Genomic DNA, 22198 nt, shown 5'->3' with positions numbered 1-22198 from the left:
TTTTGTGTTGAATATCTTGCTATGACATAATTGTGTGCATTTACACACATTAACATGTTAACATTTGAATTCACTCACTCAAACTCACCTTTGCCTTTACTGCTTGTTGCACTTTTTGATCTTTTGGGTGGCATCTTTGTTGTTTGTACAGTTGAACTAAAGACAGGAATATAGTTGCAGTGAAGTACAAAGTCTCTCAAAGTATCATACAGTGTTATGGTCAAAACATCAAATCACACGTTCTTATTTATACACGTGAGTTTCGTTGAGGAACTCAAACACAGGTTACACAGTGGCAGGTCGGCAGCCTTGAAACTGTCATGATCCATACATTTAGCGACATCGTGTGGGGAAATAAGTGAATAACCTTGCAATCTTTGCATCGTTTTAGGAAATTGAAGTTTCTATTTGCCTAGGTTTTAGTTATTGATATGGAAAGGCGAATAAAAACTTTGCCCCGCTGTCTTGTGAATGTATACGTCATTTTTAAATAATAAGATCAGAATTATGTATATTATTAAAATGTAAATGTAAAAGTCGTTTTACTGAATGTTCCCAGCGTGCTGCAGTGCTGTACTTTAGAATAAACTCTCATTGTATTGTATTGTTGGCCTTCGCAACTTAACCATATACTCCTAAATATAGGCTTTCTAGTGTGGTAGGGCACTCTCAGATAATTCATTTTGGTAAAAAAAAGAAAAAGAAATCTCAAATGTTTCAAGTACAATCTGCAATTCAGTACGTCCATTATTAAAGTGTAACGCACAATGTTAAAGGAAGAGTTGTGCAGGTTGGACCCTTTCAAAGCGCCATATGTGCATGGCATTGTTCTTATATTTTAATGTTGTAGTTTTTCAGAGCTGGGCTTATATTCGCAACTTTGGGGTAAAATAAAGAAACGGTTTGCATTTGAAAATATAAGACATAGCCTTGTATGTAAAACCTGTAAAGTTCGCTGTTTCCCCCAAATAAACTATCTATCCTTTGCATCACTGGGTTGTTCCAACTAAATCCAACTAAAGTTCTTAGCCCAGGCTGACAGATAACACACAGGATCCCATCAACACAATAAAATCAGTCAAATGCTATCAATCAAAATTAATGAAATGCTGTGTTAGCTTTGCTAGCTTAGCAGTACACTCGATAACTAATGTTAACTGGCATAATTGTCGAGCTATTTGGGAATACCTAATAATAAAAAAACGACCTTATTGTGGTCAAAAATCTTTTTGATCGGTGGGTCAATTTAAACGAAGATGCAGCTATTCTGTTCAAGAGTTTATGAAAGAAAAGGGAGACTTTACCGGCGGTTTGAACCTCTGCAGCACGAAGTCCGCACAGTTTTGTTTGGTTGTCAGGGGTTACGGCAGCAGAGTAGGGCAGGGGGGGATGATTGACAGCTCCAAGCGCCAATCTGATCAGAGCTTTAAAATGACGTTTCAACATTGTGGTGCCTCACATGACTAACACAACATTGACGAGAGGACAACACACACACACACAAACCTAGAAGCTCAAACACACGTTATCACTTCAGTCACAACATTCAAGGTAAGCAACCAAATTAGAGAGAGTCACGATTTTTAATTAGGACGGAGACATTTGGAGTCGGACGACAGGTGGATGCAATCAGAAGCTGATTAATCTGCTGAGGGCCGTTTGGTGGGCAGCCGGCTGTAATTTGACCTTTTTTCATTCCGCTCCCCATAGCTGTCGAAAATACCATTTGAACTTTTACATGTCAAATAATAAGTAATTCATCGTTTGCTCCAATGGTGGAAGCGGATCGAGCTTTCAGGACGTGAGCTGCTATGTGTTGTTCACCAAAGCTCAGGGAGCCTGATTTCCTCATTCCGCCCGGTCAATTCCTCACGGTGGCTCAGGAGTTAAACATTTGTCGTGAGGGCAAGGTTGATATCGGTAAAAGTCTGCCTAAGTTATTTTTTAGAGGCTAATTTCTGCCTGTTGCTCAAGGGAAATAAAAAAATGAGAAATAGCTAATTAATAGTAACTAGGAAGTAGCCTATTAAAAGTTTATAGTGTGCCCTTGCTGTCTAAAGGAATCCAGCCAAGTCCAGCAATTAATCCTGTATTTGAATCGATTCAGTAGATCAGATGCTTATTCAGGATTTTTTTCCTATATATTGCCACAGTTTCGAGATAACATTTATGTAACTATGTAAATTGTAGCAAAACAATATAGGTGGCATTTAGTCCAATAGAACTGCCACAACAACACTCAGGTCTTTAAGTTTAATCAGCATTATTCTGACAAAATTTAAACTGAACACTGTAAATTTTTAATAGAAAAGTATATTGCAGGGCAATTGTATCTGGTGGCATGACAGTGTACAAGTTGCCGTAAAAATAAAAACAGCAACCTATGACCAAGCTGTTTTCCTTTTTTTGTGTTGTTACCCCAGCCCACACTTTTCCTCATGCCATAGTGATGTTTTAATGCTGTGCTTAAATAAGCCACACACTATATGTTAATTTCAGATATGGAGGATTCCAGTAACTTTTATGATGTGTATGAAACGACTGCCCCCTCTCCCTGGAACGACCAACAGCATCAGTGTCTGGAAGATTTGGACAATGTGGAATGTCTCAGAAGGAAGATCAAATATTACTTTATGAACCCGTGTGAGAAGTATCATGCTCGTGGGCGAAAACCATGGAAACTTGTGCTGCAGCTCATTAAAATTGCCATCATTACCATCCAGGTGGTTATCTCAGCCATGAGCTCAGCAGATGTAAATTTTCTTGTTTCACTATCCTCATGTCAAATTTATTTATTTATTTTCCTCCCCCATGTCAGTTGGTGTCTTTTGGGCTCAGTAACCAAATGGTTGTCACATTCAAGGAGGAAAATCTGATGACATTTAAGCACCTTTTCCTGAAAGATTATGTTGACGGAGGCATGGACACGTATGCTGTATACAGACAGGAGGATGTTTATGATCACATCGATTACATCATTAAACAGGTAAAAAAACGACTGCCAGCATTTTATTTTGTCTTTGTAGCAGGAAACAATGTGAGCACACGAAGTTTATTTTGATTGTGTGATATGATGCTGCAGCTCTTTTCCTTTTGTTTCCATTAATCATTGTTAGAATTTTAAAATTGCACCTGCTTATACAGCTAGTAAGCTTCACAAGCTTCCATGAGATCTTGCTTTGTCATGGGATTGGAGTTTGCTCATATTTAATTCAGCCTCTTAGTGGATTATGACTACATATATCTGTCTTGAATGAGTTCGCTTAATCAACTTCATCTGCTGCTTCTCACCTTTTCAAGTGACTTTTTCACAATGCTAAAGTCTTGCCAAAGTGTCAACAACCTTGATACTTAGATTTTAATATGCCATTTCTAGTTTGGACATCTGCAAAACATCACAGTAGGCAATAATGCATATGAGAAAAATGATGGCGTCTACAGTCCACTGTCACTGTGTCAGGAATACTACAGGAATGGCAGCATTTACCCCGGAAATGAGACCTTTGAAATTGATGCCATTGTGGAAACTGGTATGGCTTCTTGCTTTGAGTTATATATGAAAGATGTAATACTTAGTTTAGTGAAATTGTTTGGCAAAAAATTTTATCATTTTTGGTTTACATTGCCCTTTTCTTGTTGTTGTGGCTTAACAGATTGCATGAAAGTTTATCCGATGTATAAACCATCTTTACGGGAACTGCTCCCACATTTTGAAGTGTATTTCAAAAGGTTTGTACATGCCACTCAACTTTAGTCTTTTTTGTCTTAACTCACATTAATGAAAATGTTGTTGCATTTAATGCGAGATCCCCCGTTAGTTCATATATCTTCTGTGTCTTTCAGGATGCTCTCTGTCAAGATCACATTTGTTCTCAAGTCCATAAATTTACAGACAGTACGACATAGAGAGCTGCCTGATTGCTATGACTTCACTGTAATTGTAAGTCACTGGACTTGTTCTTCATGGCTCTGTAAACTTTAGTATATCACACAAGACTTTTTTCTTTTTACCAGCATTGATACAGCACATCTGATTCTATTTCTGCTCAAAGTGATTCCTTGTGACCCTACAACTGTTCAAAGTACCCATGAATTTAAATAATAGTGAAAAAAATGAAGAGTCGGTATGAATCTGTTTAGTTAGTGACGCTAACAAAAAAGGTCTAGTGAGTAAGGATGTTTGCACATCACCTGCTATTCATATAGTTAAATGTTAGCTTTAGAGCCTGTGTTAGTGTAAAGCTATTTGTGCTGGCCATACAAATATAGGCCAATAATAAATGTACTCTGCCCTCTGTTAAACAGATCACTTTCAATAACCAAGCTCACAGCGGCAGGATAAAGATCGACCTGGAAAATGATGTAGACATCAATGAATGCAGAGACTGGAAAGTAACTGGAGCAAGTAAGTTTACCAACCTGATATTACAATATATAAATAAATCATCTGTATTGATTGGATTCATCGTTACTGATAAAAGACTTGTTTCCGCGCTGCATATAAAATCAGTATGTGATGTTCTTTTTCAAGTAAAATCAACTTCCCTGTTCTCAGCTCCTAGAAACATATACCTTACTGTAGCGCTCGATTGCCTCATCATTTTAACGTGCATCATATCCTTCACACTCTGCACACGATCAATGATCAATGGGATACAGCTGCAGTTTGTGAGTACACTGACCATCATAGTTATTAAACAATTGTGCTTCATGTTCTATTCATTTCCCTAAACCTAACAAAAGGTGTGCTTGTTGGATGCATAAGAGCTTAGGAATTGCAGGCTTTATGAAAGTATTGGTTCTGGTGTGGATATTGTCACTATTTTTTTTTATTATAATTTTTTTTTCTCATTTGTTTCAAATTAAAGATGTGCATTACTTTTTCTCTTTTATTAATTTTAGTTGACTACAACATGTTTCCTCTGTTGCTAACAGGAATATACACTCTACTACAAAAAACACTGCAGTAAAGACGTCTCGATGTCAGACAAGTTGGAGTTTGTCAATGGTTGGTACATCCTGATCATTGTCAGTGACACACTGACCATCATTGGCTCCATTATGAAGATAGAGATCCAGACTAAGGTAATGGAGATTGTTTCATGTTCAAATCACTGTCAATTGTAATGCCTTTCATTACATCTAACTTCATTAGAATATTATCTGCCTATGGTGCGACTGACATATTAATTCAGCTCATAATAGATATGAGATATTTAATCATACACCATTTCTTCTAGGTGCTCACAAGCTATGATGTTTGCAGCATTTTCCTTGGAACAGGCACCATGTTTGTCTGGATTGGTGTCCTCCGTTACATGGGCTATTTTTCAAAGTATAATGTAAGACCAAATTGTTTATCAAATACAGGCTGTCTACATCACAAGTGTAACATCGCTTAACATACAGATGTTTTACAGTGCAAATCCAGTAGTAGCACTACTGTTCATGCTTTTCAAAAGTCTGTAGCCTGATTCTGCTGAACTTTTTTTTTTTTTTTTTTTTTTAAATAAGGCTCAGTGATGATGATTGCACCTAACTGCAAAGTACTAACTGCTTCAGCTTGAATGTATTCTCAAAGATAAAATATATTATATCATGTGATTTCCAGATACTGGTCTTGTTTGTGCATTTTTCAGCTCAGTTGCCATGTGTTCTGTGGCTATTTTCAGATTCTCATCGTGACACTCAGGGCAGCTTTTCCAAATGTTATCCGTTTCATCTGGTGCGCTGGAATCATCTACCTGAGTTATTGTTTTTGTGGCTGGATCGTCCTTGGCCCGTATCACGAAAAGGCAAGTAGTGGTTACATTAGGCAAAGGAAAGGTTTGTAGGATTTAACAGAAAACATTTCAAGTTGAATAATCACACCTGACATTTTCTTTCTTTGACCTTTTTGTTAAAGTTCCGCACCTTAAACACAGTGTCAGAGTGTTTATTTTCTCTGATCAACGGAGACGACATGTTTCCCACCTTCAAGAACATGAAGCAGAAGAGCAGCCTGGTGTGGATTTTTAGCAGGGTTTACCTCTACACCTTTGTCTCACTCTTCATCTACATGATTCTTAGTCTCTTCATTACAATCATCACTGACACCTATGACACCATCAAGGTAATTAGTCATCATTTCAATTTTCTTGACTTGATCAGAAATGGTAAAATGTCCTCTTATAAGAAACTATTTGACCTGTTAATTTCTTAAATTGATTTAGCAACAGCAGCAGAGTGGGAATCCTATATCAGAGCTGCAAAAATTCTTATCTGTGTGTCAAGATCTCCCAAACTCTGGGCTGTACAGACTTGAGAAAAACAATAGCTGCTTTTTCAACTGCTGTATCAAAAGGTAAGATCAGATGTCCAGTCCATCTTAATTACTCCTTAGCACCATTAAGGTGCTACGTTGATTACCTGTGTCATTGTTACAGATGAGTGATATCAGTATCCTAACCCTTTTTATGTGAACGTCTTAAAATGTGGCAGAGCAAATCACTTGGGTATACCTTACTCGCACATAAAACAGCATGCACCTGTCATGAATGGAATTCAAGTTGAGCCATATTCTCTTTTCAGGTGCAGGAAACATGAAGAGCGGCTGACTTCAGAGGCATAGCAGGCCTCTTATGTGGCAATATTAGAAGACAGTACTTGACAAAACAATAAACCTAAAAACAAATGTTCCTCTTTTCCTCAGCAGCAGATCAGATGGTCTTAATCTTTTCTTAGCTGAGGTGAATGATTTAATGTGAAGGGGCAGTTTTTCAGGACTGAAAAGATTGAACCCCGATGGTCCAAAAGGTTAGAGTTGAAGGGACTAAGACACTTATGTCTTGTCTCTATGACGCATTAATGTGGACAACATTTAGTGAATACACTTATTCATGTTGAGATATATATATATCCCTGGAAAAAAATAATTCAACAAAAATAATAAAACTCAAACTGTGTTTGTATGTCACCTGGAATGATCCCAATATTGTACTGAAGATAATGACTCAAGTTTAAATAAATTGTATGAGATTTTATTTCTCCCAATCAGGAGAAGTATTAATATAAAAGCTATTAGAAAAATTCTCTTTTGTTCACACTAGTTATTTACTTGTAAAATCATGTTACAAGAAAGAAAAATCCCATTGCAGTTCATTGTAGTAATATTTCACTTAAATCTTCAAAATCATAAAATAAAATGTCCCAGGTTCCAAAAATGGCCCCACTTGTCCTCAGTTTAGTAGTAGCAGTGTATGTGAACTTTATCTTCCCAAAGATAATTTGTCATGTCAACCTCTGAGGTGAATTATTGTTAGGTCAGTCAAATTAAAGATACACTGCTGTTAAAAGAAACAAGCCAAGTCTACTCTGCTGAACTAAAAGAGCCTCTGAGATAGGGCCACAGAATGTCTCGTCCATCAATATGAAGTAGACGTCCCTTCAATTTGGCTTTTGTCCTTTGTTTACAGTACTTTCCGTCTAAACAATTCCACGATCATCCCTCATCATTACTGAGGTCTGATTGAAAGTGCCCAGCAGGGGTCATCACCACAAAAAGGCACCTACTACCCAGAGACAGTCAATTATCTAAAAACCAAGTCCAGAGGTCTTGAAACCGAAATCCCTTATGATTCCACAGTCACAACAACCAATTGTGTATAAATGGAAAGTAGCATAGCATTCCTTATATTCTTTGCAGTCTCATCGGAATGTTGTCAACCTGGGCATTCCCATCAAGTGTCTTGTAGCTTAAAAAATAAAATCTTGGTTTAGCAAAAGGAAGAGAGGGGGACTTGGTTACTTCAGCTGGTATCCGGAGATAACATGACAAATCCCTTCATGTAGTCAGTCTGGTTTGGATTGGGTAATGCCAGGGGGCAGCACTCGCTGCTCCTCCATCCTGTTAGACTGGGAACGAAGGATGAGACTGAAAAAATCTTCATCTGGTACAGTCGGTCCCTTAGTTGTACAGGGTGGCGCTGTGCACCTCTGGTCGTTTAACCTGGAGCCCTAAAATAGACAGCACAATTATGTTAGTTGATACTGCTGAGGCTGGCACCAGTAGATTGCAGAGGCACTGAGATAAAAATGGAATATATTTGGGTTTTCTAATTGTTTGTTAGACAAGACATTATGAAGATACACATTTTTTTTCATATATTTTACAGCAATAATCATCAGCTGTAGCCGTAAAGTTTTCAAAATTTATATGCAATTTATAATCTTTACATGCTATTTATTATCTTAACAGTGAATATATATTTTTCATTTATGATAATCTGCAAATTTTCCCTCAATTTTTAATCATCAATCGAGCCCCATTGTTTGGATAAAATCTCCATAGTTCAAACTAAGCTTAGGAAAAACTAAAAAGTGAAACGTGAAAACGTTTGATAAATTCACTCTTGGCTCAGACTGAAGAATTACTTCCCATCATGCACTGAGGGCAGCTGAAGTACCCCACACTATAAATTTGTTCACAACATCATCTCTGCCTGGGATAGAAGGTCATATGCTACAGTGAAATAGGCAGTGATCCCAGATGATCAATTCTTTACAGGCCTTGAAAACTTGGCTGTTCTCAGGTAATGCCCCCCCTCCTAGTGATTTCTCTGTAACCACTCAGGATTTACTCAATATACACACAAAAAAAAAATGCTTGGCCCAATTTGGGCATTAAATAAGATACAAAGATAGTGCTTCAGAATTTCTGCCAGTTGAACCCTAGAGCACAATTTTCCTCCAACATTCCACTTTCTATACAAAAAGGATTTACAATAGGTGGATTATTGCTGAAAAGAATGTAGGAAAAAGTTCATTTAATATATGCAATTTCCAACTAACTTTTGGTAGCCTACGAAAAGTAAGAAATACTAATATGCAACATGATTCAATTGGTGTGCTTCCACTAAGTGAGTTTAAATGAGAGCACAACAGGTCACATCAGCATGGGAGGAAAAAAAAATTCATTTATCCATCCAAATGGGTTTCTAATAAATGAATGGTGATTAAAAATCTAATTTGCTCTTAATAAATCAGTTTGAAATAAAATTAGTAAACAAACATTACTTAAATCTTAAATATTGGAAACACTATCTGCAATAATGTAGTAGTAGTAGTAGTAGTAGTACAAGTTGTGTAATAGATTTTTTTCTCACCTGGCACTTAACTAACATGTCAAAGAAGACGTCGTCCCCCTCAGTCTGCTCAGCGCTTGCCTCGAGGTGACTGTACAGGGAGTGTGTGTGAGGCATATCTGTATTGGAGATGGGGGCTTGGGGAAAACAAACAGGCCTCAGTCAATATGTTAGAGAGAGATGACGGAACTGGGAAATGTTTCTTACTATTTCATCACCTTCTTGAGGGACTTGGTCTATGCTGGAGGTGGAGGGTGTACGAGGCAGGCTGGAGGTGCTGAGACGCAAGCCAGGAAAATGGCTCATGCTGACTCGTTGGTCGTCCAGACGACGGGCCTGGGAGCTGGCCAGCAGCTCCAGGAAATGACCAGGATCCTGCAATGGTGTTTCGCACTCTGAAATAGCTAGAAAGCAAGAATTATTGTGAATTATCTGTGCGATTTGTAACTAATGGAAAAGTGGATTGAGCAGAGAACAGTGAGTCGTGCCTTTCACTCTACCCAGCATTTTACAGGAATATAGAAGGTAAAAACAAGAAAATGAGCGACAAAAGTTTATGAAGAGAACGAAAGGCTCCAGGTTTAGTTATGCTATGCACTTTAAAGAAATTCTCCACCTAAATTTGAAAATGGATAATACAGCACATTGCTTGGATGGAAAAAAAAAAAAAAAAAAAGAATGAAAAATGTGCTTGCTTAATTATGACACGAAAAAACCTTTCAATACAAACTCAAGCACGAAAGAGAGTGATTTAAAAAAAAAAAAAGATTTCTGGTGGAGGACCCTTTAAAGCCATCTTTACAACATTTAATATTTAAAGGAAACATTCATGGACAAGCTGCATTCACACCATTAAAGGGAGATGGCAGTGACCTCTTTCTACTGGAAACTGGCTATCCTGAAAGACTCTCACTGTGATCAGTTCATTGTCTTATTTTGACTAGAGGAAAAACATGAAATACAAAAAGAGCGTTACAAGTCCAGAAAATAGTGCTACAATTTGGATATGGTGTGAACACAGACAAAAAGACAAGGGGACCAACTCACATTTCCTTTCAGCTACAGGTGGGGTGTGGGAGGGAGAGGAATGGGCAGGGAGAGGGCTCTGGTCATCAAGTAGAGAGCACCTTTGGTCGTCTATTCTGTTGCCCTGGAAACGAGAGAGGAGGTCAAAAAAGCCATCCTCTCCAATCGTGTCCAGTGATCCTGGCTATATATATATATAAAAAAACAAAACAAGCAGCATAGACTTAATAACATTAAAAAACACTCAATTGTTGTAATGAAACGAGGGAAAGAAAACAGCTTGGATATGTCAAGGTTACGAAAAGGTAAAGTTTAATTCTAAGGCAAGTGTCTTATTGTCTGTCTTTTCATAACTTTGAAACTGACTTTATTTTACGTTCACTAGGGCCTGACATTTGTTTGGAATCATATCATCAGATATGATGATCCCACATATCTAAATCAACTAATTTCCTTCCACATTCATAATACCGTACATTTGAATTGAGGCTGTGTCACAACATACATGTATAAATTAAAATTGAATCATTATTGCCCATAAGCCTTGTTTAGCTTCCGGCGATGTGGTTATGAAGGGACAAAAGAATCTTGTGTATTTAAAAATACCTTCACAGACACTGATGTATCCAGCTTTGTGACTATGGTCCTGGGGCAAATTTTTTGTTGCTCTTGAGGAGAGGGTTTGTTGTTCTTAGGCTTCTTGTTTCTCAAACGATGGAAGAGGAAAAGCTTAGAGGAAGCTTTGATCGTGTGATTTTTCGAAGACCCAGGGAATACATCCTCCTCCCAGTCCTGCAATTTCAAAGTGTATCCATCGTGATAATTGTAATTTAACAGTCATGTCAGAGGTCTATTATTTTACATGTTAACACTAAAGGTTGGGCGAATAGGTTATTGAGATGAAGAGAAATGTATTACTTTACATTGCAAAAATCTGTATTTATCTTATTTTCCATAAGATGAAAAAATGGCTGACCTCATCGGTTTTTCATGACAGTTGACAGTTGTGATATGAACTAAAAATCAGGATTTCAGGCTTTGACCTTAAAAAAACCTGCTTTTCTTCAAACAATAACTATTACATAAAAGTTTACAGGAACATTGTATGCTACAAACTGGATTTTTAAGTAAAAAAAACTAAATATGGAAAATTTGGATATTTGTTTGCAGATAAAAGTTAACAGTTGAACTATTTTACTTGATCGAGAAGTTTGGAAATCAGACTGAACAACTGGATTCAAACTCATTAAACAAAAAACCTTCATATCATTGGTGTTTCTGCCCAGTTAAGTTATTGTACACTATACATACTGAAGGAGCTGGCGACTCTCTAGGTTGGTTTGTGCCTGAAGTTGGTTTCAGCTGCAAATTCTCTGTACTGCCTTTCCTCCTCAGTGGAGATTTCACTCCTAAAACACAGAAAATTCAATATTGCTCACTATTGTTAAATATTATATAATTATTGGCATTGTTCTCGTCACAAATAAGACAATTAAACTGGTAAACATTTTCAGTTGCACAGATTTAGAAGTAAAATCAATTCACGCAAAATAGATTGTTTGTCTTAAAATAATGGACTATATACCTGAAAGCTTTGGGTAATGCTGGTAGCTTAGGGGCAGAAGGGGGCTGTTGATATTTGTATTGCGGAAGATGCTGGGATGGATGTTGGAGTTGGACTTCAGGCCTACAACCAGCCGCAGGTCTGACAAATTCATCCTGGCGGTGTCCTCACTGCTTTTGTCTCCAGTCTGCACCATTGATAACAACAGATTTAATGTAAGTGAAGCTAAATTTAAGGATGCAAGTCTAAAACTGTTGAGTTGACTTGAGTGTTGCCAAGGGTTCTTTTTGATTGCTGCTGATTAGCAATAAGTTGATGATTATTCTCTGCTGTTCAGTGTAGAGCCAGCAGATGGAAGTGTTGCCCAATGGTAGCTACTGATTAAGTTCAGAGAGTGAACAGTTAACAGTCACCTCTTTGGCAATTTCCAGATGTTTCTCAGCAAAGTACATGGCTTGCTGGTGATTCCCCAGGGCAGTGTGGGCATTTCCTAGACTCCAGTAAGCCCTTCCTTCACCAACCCTACAATGACACACAGACAGGGGAAAAAAACTGAGCAACTTTGCTTGAGATTATGCAAGAATAGGAAAGACATTTGTCAACTGTAATCACAAAAAGGTAATGATTTGCTTGCATACAGTAACTGCTATTCAACAGTTGGCATTTTATCGTCACAGTTCACAACAATTAAAATTATGTGCCATTTTATGTAGGAATCCCGTTTGTTGGTGGAGATTTTTAGGACATGCTGGCTGGGATTGGCTCCAGCAGCCCTGCGACCCGGAAACGGGGGAAAAAAAAAAAAAAACAGTAGAAGATGAATGGATTGATAGAAAGTTCAAAAACCAATAGTCTATAAGAGTTTAGGAATTTCCCTTCTGTTCCATTCCATTTTATGCCTTCTATCTGATTTAAATGACAATATTAAGGCAGTGCAAGTTTATACGCCCATAAATCCTGCTTCTTTTTCCTACATCTATAAAAATAAAGAAAATACGCCTACACTACAAATTAGCGCACTGCTTTATCAGCAGAGCAGTAGTAGAGGACAAGCCCAAATTCACTGACTTCTATGTTCTGTGTAAAAGTACATGTCAATCAAGTTTTCAAACTGACATACAGTTAATTAGATTAGATTAGATTGAACATTAATTTATACATCTTGAACTAAGTATATCAACTTGTGGGAGCACTCTCTGAATATAACAATCATTTTGACATGTGTAGGGATATGCTTTTGCAAGCCTTTTCCAAAAAACAACACTGCAGTAACTGAAACTTTCTGGTTTTGTTGTTTGATCAGTGTTCCTACTCTACTTTGATAGGTGGTAGCAGAAACACCACCACATTATGGCAACTGATTAGTCCAAGGCACCTCACATTTAAACTGGGCCTGGCCATTATACTTCAAAGACTAATGTGGCAGAACAATGGCTTTTATAGCTGAGACCTGTCATTAAGTTCCCGAGCAATTTCCAGATGTTTAACATGGTAATCAATGGCTCTTGCATATTCTTGCAGTAGTGTGTAGGTGTTGCCCAGACTGTAACAGGCCTGGGCCTCCACTGCTCTGTCCTTCAAAAGCCTGGCCAGCTGCAGAGTTCTCCTGAGGGCGAAACAGAGGAGGCAAAAGGTCAAGGAATTTCTAGGGTGGGAAGAATGATCATTATCTTCTTGGAAAGATTGCTGAAGTAAGGGATTGAAAACTTTTGAACTCAACCAACTACTGCATCTGAACAACCATATGAACAAAAATTTCCTCACATAAAAATTGCAATGTCCTCTTAAGATTCTGCATATACTCATCAAAAATCAGTTGCGTGTTAATGTTAATCACCTACACATGAATGCTTAAAAGAGGCCTGTAAGAAAACTGTTGCCAAAAACCCATCTGGCATGATGAATAGATTTAAAACTCAGTTAATTTATATTTAATCTGATTCCTCTCTCCTATTGATTTTTAGTTATATTGTCATAAGTATAATAATTTGTTCTTGCTTATGTAATTGAAGCTTTCACCTTGCATAGAAAACAAATAATATTTTCAATATGACTGTTAAAGCCATGATCAAATGGAAATGGCACACATGCTTCAAGTCCAAGTATCATGATCCCTTGGAGAGCACTATGACGTTAAGGAGCCCCTGAGCTTCAGATTTACTCACTTGTAATGATCAGCTGCCACTTCAAATTGGTTGAGGAATATGTTAGCATTGCCAAGGTTACAATGGGCCCTCCTCTCAGCAGACCTATCCCCAAACTCCTTAGCAATCAGTAACCTCTGCCAAACATGACAAATAAGTGTACAATACAGTTATTAAAGTCAGAATTTGAGGTAAAGCAAGAAAATAGCATTCAGTCATGAGACAAGAAAATGTTCAGATAAAAACTTCAATCCTCACAAATTTGCCTAATGTCTGATAATAATAATGTATGGCTTTGAAGCTTGGAAAAAACAAACAAACAAAACACACAAGCACAAGCACACGCACACACACACCTTTGTCAGTACTAACCTTTTCATGTGCAGCTACTGCCATTTCAAATTCGCCCAGCAGATAATAAGTATTACCTAGATTCCCAAAGGTGCGACCTTGAGCTGCTCGATCGCCCAAAACCTGCACCAGGGACAGGTTTGCTCTTTGGGAGGAAAAAACAAAGGGTTCATACCAAACTGTTTACTTACATTTATATATGAACACAAACATTTGCATCGAAAGTAATAGATGTACAATTGTATTTCAGTCGATTTTTTGGGAATAGCCCACATCATGTGGTTCCTTTTTTTTTTTTGGTCCCAAATGTAATGAAATAACTGAGATACGTATTGTCTAATCTTTGACAAATTACAAATTACATGAAGTTAAATTTAAAAAATGGGATAATTCCCCCCCCCCCCCCCCCCCACCCCCCCCCCCCCCCCGGTTGTCACTTCAGAATGTGACTGCAACAAATTTAAGAGACCATCTTTGAAACAAAATGGGGGTTGAAATTTCCCTTCAAAATGAGCCCCTGTGATGACAAGTCAATCAACTGCATGGCAACGTTGCAACTCCAGCCAGAGACTGTGAGATGTAGTTAAAAGCTCCAAAAAGCAAGTAAAAACAGCATGTTTTCAGTTAAACCATCTTTTTCTGAACACTCCAAACTCACTGAGCACTTTATTAGGAACACCTTGACACCTGCCTATCAATTTGCAGCAGTTCAGTTTATAAAATCATGCAAATACTGCTTCAGTTAATGTTAATGTTCTCATCAAAAGTCAAAAAGTACCACATTAATGAGAGAAGACGGAGGAAAATGGCCAAATATATACATTTATGAGACCCTCCCCTTGGCAAAATAAAAGAAAAGTTGATTGAAAAAGAAAGCTGTTTTGATATAAAGATACAGATGTTACAAATGACCAAGGAGAAAAGTCTTTGCTATTGCCTGATTTGGGTGTTTTGCCCAATGTAACAAATATGATATAAACAAAAAGGCAAATATGTTGTTTGTTTGTTTGTTTTTTTTTTACATTTTGTTCAAGGGTTAAATAAAACAAAAATAGAATTTTATGTCCATTATTTCTCTGGTCAAGCATTATAGGGCTACTATCAATCAGTTAATCATTGTATTACAGCCATAGCCACAATATACCGTTTAGTAATGGCTGTTGACCAAAAGGTATGTCAAAGTGTTTCCATGAGCATAAGTCTGATTTGAGAGCAAGATTAATCCCCACTTTGCCTTAGCGTGGCATTCATGTATGTGAAAATGTATTACCCATATTTAATTTTTGCACCAGTTTGTTAGTGTTGGTTACAAAATATACCTTAAGCATTTGGCTAACACTCATGTGAAACAAGTTTAGCGAGCATGCTCAGCAATCTACAACAAGATAAGAGTTTGACTCAAACCTTGACACACTGCTACTATAATTATTAACTGAAGCATACCATTTCTCCGAATTTAAAATGCAACAAAACAAAACAAAAAAACCCCAAAAAAAGGGTGGAATCAGCTCACTCATAGTACTGTGCAGCTTTCCTCAGGGCTACCCTAGCCTCCTCTGGGAACTCTCCTGGATCTGCTCCAGTCCAGCAGATGCTCTTGCCCTTGGCGTGGTAAACGTTCCCGAAATTATACAGTGCTCGAGCCTGCCCAACCTACAGAACGCACACAAGATTTTCACAGATGGAAACCACAGTGACCACCATCATAATTAAATACTTAAAATACATTGTGACCAGATCTGCTTGTTTCCATGAGGAGTGGCAAACTATTTTAGCATGTTATGCAACAAATCAAGATCTATTTTAATTTGTTTTAATCAAAATGAATGAGCATTTTAATTAATTATTAAACTTTTTATTTACAAAAGAATAATTTATTCCCTTAAGGAGCAAGTTACTTCCACCTAAATTACTTCAAGCTGTACTGCTCTAAAACATAACCCACCTTATCATATATGGCTCTCGTGATTTCCAAATGTCTTTGGCAACAAACCACTGCTTCATCATACCGTCCTAAAAGCTTTAATGTGTTCCCAAGGTTGCCGCTGGCTTTGGCCTCACCAACTTCATCTCCAATTGTTCTGGGGATGAGAAATGAAGCAGCAGGAAATTTATTAGACTGGAATATTAGTGAATAACTGAACTGTATTGGTATGAAAACACAAGAGGCAAGAAAGTAATTTAAAAGTGCAAGCAGCAATATACCGCAGGTTGCATCGAGCAATTTAATCATGAAGAGGAAAGTGGGGGGTAGTGATTAAAAAAGTTTTACTGTTTCCTCAGAATAGTGCTACATATTTTAACTTGTTTGTTTTGGACAGGCAACGCAACACATGAGCAGTAAACAGGTGTTTTTGAGGCTGGCCAGCTTCGAGAGGAGTCTATGGCTTTGGAAAAAGTTACTATGACAGTTCTGAAAATGTTTACCTCGTAAGTGTGAGATCATGCCGATGGTACTCCAGGGCTTTATTATACTCCTGTAGGTGAAAGTAAGCATTTCCCAGCTGGCTGTAGATGGCACTGAGAATTTGAAGGTCCTCTGTTCCAACCTGAATGGCAGACTCAAAGAAGGACACACCCGTACGATAGTCCCCAGCCTTGCAGAGCCGCTCACCTTCCAGAGCCAGGTCCAGACATGACGACTCCATCCTGCAGGGAAGTGGGATCTACGTAAGAAGTGACAATGAACTCCATTTTATGATTTCATCACACCTGGAGGAAGGCCCTACTGTACATGTTACACTGTTGCACACAAAGTTTAACAGCTGCACAGAGGCAGAATATATGAGCCTGGAATACTAAACAAGATTGCAAAAAGTAATTGCACTTCCTATGGCTATTTGTCACAGCCACAAGTGGCTTTCACAGAACACCCCCCTAAACCCGCTACTGCTCATTTTCTCAAAATAAATGATTGTTGATTTGTTTAGTGTAATAGTGAATAATCTCCATTATGATTTCCCACAGGCCAAGGTGTTCTTAGAGATAACAGAGTGGGCAAATGAAGTCAGAAAAACTTGTTTCATCAGAGCAGTGGTTCAAATTGTTGCTAATTGTTTATCTTTTGATCAAAATAACAATTGATTGAATAATCATAGAAGCTGTCCTGTGAGGACAGGAGGAGAGATGTAACGTATAAGAAATTAGGACCATTTGGATTTTTACACCTATCATTATAGAGGCATCTCTTTAGCACTCAGATAATGCTCACAATTGAAGTGCTGGAACAAGTGAAGTTTTCTGAAATTAAATGAGTCACAATAATGTATTTTTACAAGATTAATTGCTAGAAAGACTACCCAGTTAATGTTAATTGTTTCAACACAACTTGGAAAATTGAGTCATTTCAGAAATGCCATTTCTTAAAATTACAAAAAATGCAGATAGTAGTAGTAGTAAACACTGTACATCTATCAACAGTGTTGGATTAAGGCAATAAATGACTGATCACTTGAATAAGTAAGAACAAAAAGCTTCTCTCAAGCCACCATTCTACTCACAAGTTTAAGTTGCACATGAGAGAGAAAGAGAAAAAGAAACAGCATATCAAGTATGGAGTCCAGATCCCATGAAAGCAGAGACAATAACCGTAAATCTAAAATAGGATGGAGCATTTCCTCTCTGTCACGAGCACTTACCATATTTACCCTGAAACAAAAGTAGGTGCCTTACATTTTCATAAAATAAACTCAGATGTATCTGTGGTAAGGACTACGATTTTTATGACCTCCACACCCAATCTAAAAGGTAAGATCATCCTTTTTTTTTTAACCTCAAGCCACCAGCAAAGGAAAAAAAGGAAAACAGCAACGTGACTGAAAGCAAGAGAATAAATCACAACCTTTTAAAAACAGTCATGCAACAGTCATGTCCAGTCATGCAAGGATGCAGATGAATTACAACAGAACTGAAAATAGCAATAACAAACGTTTCCTTCATGAGTAGGACACCGCTTTAAGTTGAAATAAAGCATTTCAAGAGCTGAATGTCAACTCAACTCCAGCTGATCTTAAAATTGGATCAAGAAAACCCTACTCCTCTGCATTCAAAGCAAGAAAGAGGTTGTGTTTTAATCGTGACAAGGTTTTATAGACAATCACATTAAAACAGAGGGCATGTATTTTCATTTTCACAATCCCAGGTTTATTACATGGTAACATCAAGCACCACGACAAAGGGATTAGCACCTAGCCTTCAACAGGCTGTGTGATTACATCCACTAAGCCTTTCTTGAGACCCCCTTCTGAGGCAAGACCTCTTTCAGAGAATCAGCACTTCCTCCTTGTCCATCTCCTGACCTGCTAAAAAAAAAAAAAAAAGCCTCTTCCAATTTCATGGGTTGGATTATGGTCTACCCCGCCCATAAAAATACACAACTTATAGAACTAATGGCTACCTTATCCCCACAACACTACTAACCTTCATTCAAAAGTAAAAGCTGATTCTAAGAATTAAAACAAGTTTAATATTTTCTCTGGACAGCATTTAAATGGAAGATTGTAAGCATGTTATAAAACCGTGGAAAATGTTTGAATGTGCTACTACTCTTAAACCTTTTAAAGATTAAAGCTAATTGTTTCCTGTGGGTAGATTAACGAGCTTCCTGACATCTAATTAGACAAATCAACATCTCTGGTCAATTTAAAGAAGTGACTTAATAATACCCAGCTCACATACCTGTTGCCTCTCCCTGTTCTGATGCACTCCAAACAGTTTGATACAACAGACATTTCAAGCTTCTCAATGTAGAGCAAACACAGCCCTTTCAGTTTAACTTCCTCCACCCTGTCTTCCTTCATATGGACACACATAACGCACAAAACTGGCGTGTCTCAGTCTCATAAGAATACCGCTCCCTTGGATCCGCTGCCTTTCCCTAGAGGGCTCTGCTAACTTGTGGTAACAGCAAAATGAAGACTTAATCCGCTCAGCGTCCACATCGACTTCAGTGGTCAGGTGCCAGGGTGAGAGACCTTTTGTTTAGGTCAACACAGATTAACACCAGGGTGTTACCACGCAGAAATGAAGAAAGAAAGAGTGGCCTGCTTGGTTGCAAAGTTCAGCTGACTGTTGTATTTCTCTATTACTTAGCCAGCAGTAACCTGTATTTCTGAGCCGCCTTATGGTGGGTGTCACTTCCAATTAGGCCAAACCGCAATGGTAATTATAGCCACAAGTGGCTCCAGTGAACTCGAAGACTATTTGCTCAACACTCTCAGCAATAATCAGTCAGGCAGCCTATTTGGTAGAAAATTCTTCTGCTGAAATAATTCTTTACCTGCATGCTATTATGCAGAGACTTTACACTTAAATAAAACTGTGACAGGCAACAATTCTGTTTATTTGTCATAATTTAAGTAGCGAAACTAACTAAAACATTTTCCTAGCCTCCACTGGTGGTTATGGATTCATTTTTTGGTATTAGCTGATCTTTTAAATATAAAAAAATATATAGTGCTTGTTACATGACTGTTTAATAGACTATCGAATTAATCATGGGTAATCGTGAATTAATCAATTATGAGACATAACGATTGGTTGAAACCTTAGTCAGTTCCCCTTTCTGGTTAAGGCTGTATGCAATGCAATACTATCTAATACTACATTGGCCATTACTTTGTAGCTGGTAGCACCTGTCTCAAAAACAGCCAACTGTGGCTCATCACCAACCATGCTTTGACATGCTGCTGCATTCAAATGATGTTCACCTGCTACTCCTATTCAGGCCGTGTGCCAAGAAACTGCACATCAGCCTTGGCAGCCATTACCTTAACACAATGAAAGAAGGCTTCAAGCTGTTTGCACCCAAAATCCCACAACTGTGTCAAAACAAAAACTTAAAATTCAGCAGCCCAAACAGCATTTACCCACTCAGTGATCATGTGCGAACTGTGAGGTCTTTGTTTTGAGCTCTTCTGCACATGCCCTTGCAGTGAGCTATTTGTTTGTCTCTCTGTTGGTCTGAATTAGTCTATCCTATTATGATCTCACTCACTAACTGACTAAGTGCTTTTTGGTCCAAAAGGTCCTGACAAATTCCTAATTTTTACTGATTGCATCATTCTCTGCGAGCTCCACACAGTGTAGTAACGTAAATAAATAAAAGCTTTAGGGCTCAGTTGTTTGTGATTCAGGGACCACATTGTGTAGGAACAATCACACCATGTTCAAAGGCACCAAGTCTTGCTCTCCTTGCTCCCGAGAAGAAAAAAAAAAAAAAAGTTATTGTTTTGTCAAAAACTTCCCAATCGCTTTACATCCATGTGGTCTTTGAGACTTGTAGGTTGAGGCTGTAGTTGTCAGGGTAAAGAGAGTTAAAAAAAACAAAAAACAAAAACTGAAACTTTAGCCTGGTAATTTCACAACAAAAGACTGCAAATTGTGGTTTCAAAAGTCTAATGTGAATGGAAAAAAAAATTAATAAATCAAACAATAGCTAATGCAGAAACTACAAGACAAATTCAACAAGAAGTGAGAAGTTTGGCTGCAAAGATTAATTACATACAAATACTGCCCTTTCGCATTTCATCTGCATTTTAACAAATGTGAATTTAATGGAAATATCAAGTTTGTTATAATTCATCTGAAAAACTAGAAGGAAATGTGTGAAGATTTGGTAAATAACAGCAGAACTGCAATTATGTGTCAATGGATGAACCTTTACCAACAAATGAGTTGGCACAGCTTTGTTGTGCTCGGTGTAAACTTGTGTCTTTCCAGATTTTGCTACTTTACCGTTGGCATACTTCTTTTCGTACTTTGGCTGAAGAAAGTCATTAATGTGAAAAATACCTAACCAGGCAAGTATAAAAGTATTTTGAAGCTTTCCAGTTCTTTAGTGACATATACTGAAGATAAAAGGGCCACTGTGGCTCCCAAACCATAAGCACTTCAATATGAATATGCCTGGCTGTTCTCTAAGAAGTGCCCTCAAAAGTTTTCTATTTTTCTTTGAAGGCCACTTATGAGAAACCATCATCGGAGATTAAAACCCAACCCTGTATGGCTCATGGGAAAATTTAAATGGGAGCTGGGAAACGCCATAACTAAGTGCAACTCTAATTACTGCCTTTTAAAACAAAAGATTCATCAAGAACCAACTCTTCTTATTCCGTCACTCATTCATTGAAGAGCAGATCATTATTTACCTGAGATTAACCGCAAGATTCAAACCAAAGCACATTTCTGATCAGTATGAAGCATCCAGATCTCCCAGGTCGTCTGGGACAGGTCTGCACAAAACTAAGCATAGAGAACCAGTATTCACTTCGACACTCCTGCAACTCTGAATCATTTAAATCTGAGGTTAGGACCTTTCTCCTCGCCAGTGCACTTCACTAAGAATACAAATTTCTTTTAAAAAGGTACTTTACGGATTTCCCTCATCTAAAAGTTTTTAGTTTGAAGATTGCTCCTTCTTCTTCTTTTTTTGGAAAAATAAGGAAGCTGCAAGTAATGTTTTGAGCTGAGTCCAGATCATCCTGTTCATGACACAGCCCTCTTTGGGAAATCAAACCACTAAAAGCAAGAAATGCGTCACTATAGTATGAACATGCCATCACATGTTTGTTGTCTGACCCAAGATAGCAGATAATTATGTGGCGAGACAAGCTTGACTGTTGACATATAGCTCAACGGGGACAACGGTTTAGTTGCTCAAGACGTAATACTTTCAAAAATAAAAAAAAATAAAAAAGAAATGAGTGAATAAGTCTGCTAAAGAGAGATAATCGAAGAGCAAGCGGGCTAACAGCAAAAACATTTCAGGTATTTGTTTCACCTACCTCAAACTTAAGTGCGCGAACACACGGCGGACATGACCCCAACTCGAGGAAAAGAAATATATATTTATTTTTAAAAATATGCTAATTTACTCAAAGGAATTCTAAAGTAATCTCTTCAGCCAGCTGTTTACAGTCAGCCAGCTCCGGTGGGTGTCTCCTCTGTGTCGGGATGAAGAGGCCACTCCTCTGCCTGAGAATCTGACTCTA

At 37.9% G+C, this 22198-nt stretch overlaps 2 protein-coding genes across 6 annotated transcripts; one reads left to right on the top strand and one right to left on the bottom strand.

The window, feature by feature from the left end:
* The first annotated feature begins 1469 nt into the window (after positions 1-1469).
* mcoln3b (mucolipin TRP cation channel 3b) lies at positions 1470-7597 on the top strand. Of its 3 annotated transcripts, XM_029499624.1 has the most exons (14): positions 1470-1551; positions 2500-2723; positions 2819-2986; positions 3377-3530; positions 3654-3729; positions 3844-3940; positions 4306-4405; positions 4556-4668; positions 4936-5085; positions 5241-5342; positions 5673-5795; positions 5906-6112; positions 6213-6343; positions 6571-7594. In XM_029499624.1, the coding sequence occupies exons 2-14, from the start codon at positions 2502-2504 to the stop codon at positions 6608-6610; spliced, it is 1683 nt and encodes a 560-aa protein (XP_029355484.1). In that variant the 5' UTR covers positions 1470-1551; positions 2500-2501; the 3' UTR covers positions 6611-7594. The 3 variants fall into 3 exon arrangements, with proteins under 3 accessions (XP_029355484.1, XP_029355483.1, XP_029355485.1); XM_029499623.1 differs by having other exon boundaries at positions 4306-4668; positions 6571-7597; XM_029499625.1 differs by lacking the exon at positions 1470-1551 and having other exon boundaries at positions 2499-2723; positions 6571-7595.
* On the bottom strand, positions 5486-22198 carry LOC115041812 (G-protein-signaling modulator 2-like). 3 transcript variants are annotated; one of them, XM_029499619.1, is made up of 15 exons: positions 21992-22198; positions 16635-16873; positions 16153-16288; positions 15721-15860; positions 14229-14352; positions 13878-13993; positions 13163-13318; positions 12126-12234; positions 11734-11899; positions 11460-11557; positions 10755-10940; positions 10170-10332; positions 9341-9526; positions 9144-9259; positions 5486-7995 (listed from the first exon to the last, which is right to left on the bottom strand). In XM_029499619.1, exons 2-15 carry the CDS (start codon positions 16853-16855, stop codon positions 7831-7833), a joined length of 2082 nt encoding a protein of 693 aa, XP_029355479.1. In that variant the 5' UTR covers positions 16856-16873; positions 21992-22198; the 3' UTR covers positions 5486-7830. The 3 variants fall into 3 exon arrangements, with proteins under 3 accessions (XP_029355479.1, XP_029355482.1, XP_029355480.1); XM_029499622.1 differs by having other exon boundaries at positions 10170-10272; XM_029499620.1 differs by having other exon boundaries at positions 16635-16856.

The sequence above is a fragment of the Echeneis naucrates genome, chromosome 4 (assembly GCF_900963305.1).
Source record: "Echeneis naucrates chromosome 4, fEcheNa1.1, whole genome shotgun sequence".
NCBI classification, from domain to species: Eukaryota; Metazoa; Chordata; class Actinopteri; order Carangiformes; family Echeneidae; genus Echeneis; species Echeneis naucrates.
This window is presented reverse-complemented; position numbering and strand designations above follow the sequence as displayed.

What these genes read in the sequence shown, in the direction of transcription:
- mcoln3b (XM_029499623.1), top strand. Translation starts at nt 2,502, where the DNA reads ATGGAGGATTCCAGTAACTTTTATGATGTGTATGAAACGACTGCCCCC. An exon ending in TTGCCATCATTACCATCCAG is followed by an intron (nt 2,724 to 2,818) that starts GTGGTTATCTCA and finishes CCCCCATGTCAG; the next exon opens with TTGGTGTCTTTTGGGCTCAG. An exon ending in TTTGAAGTGTATTTCAAAAG is followed by an intron (nt 3,730 to 3,843) that starts GTTTGTACATGC and finishes TGTGTCTTTCAG; the next exon opens with GATGCTCTCTGTCAAGATCA.
- LOC115041812 (XM_029499619.1), bottom strand. Translation starts at nt 16,855, where the DNA reads ATGGAGTCGTCATGTCTGGACCTGGCTCTGGAAGGTGAGCGGCTCTGC. An exon ending in CAGTAGCTGCACATGAAAAG is followed by an intron (nt 13,994 to 14,228) that starts GTTAGTACTGAC and finishes CATGTTTGGCAG; the next exon opens with AGGTTACTGATTGCTAAGGA. An exon ending in AGACCAAGTCCCTCAAGAAG is followed by an intron (nt 9,260 to 9,340) that starts GTGATGAAATAG and finishes GTTTTCCCCAAG; the next exon opens with CCCCCATCTCCAATACAGAT.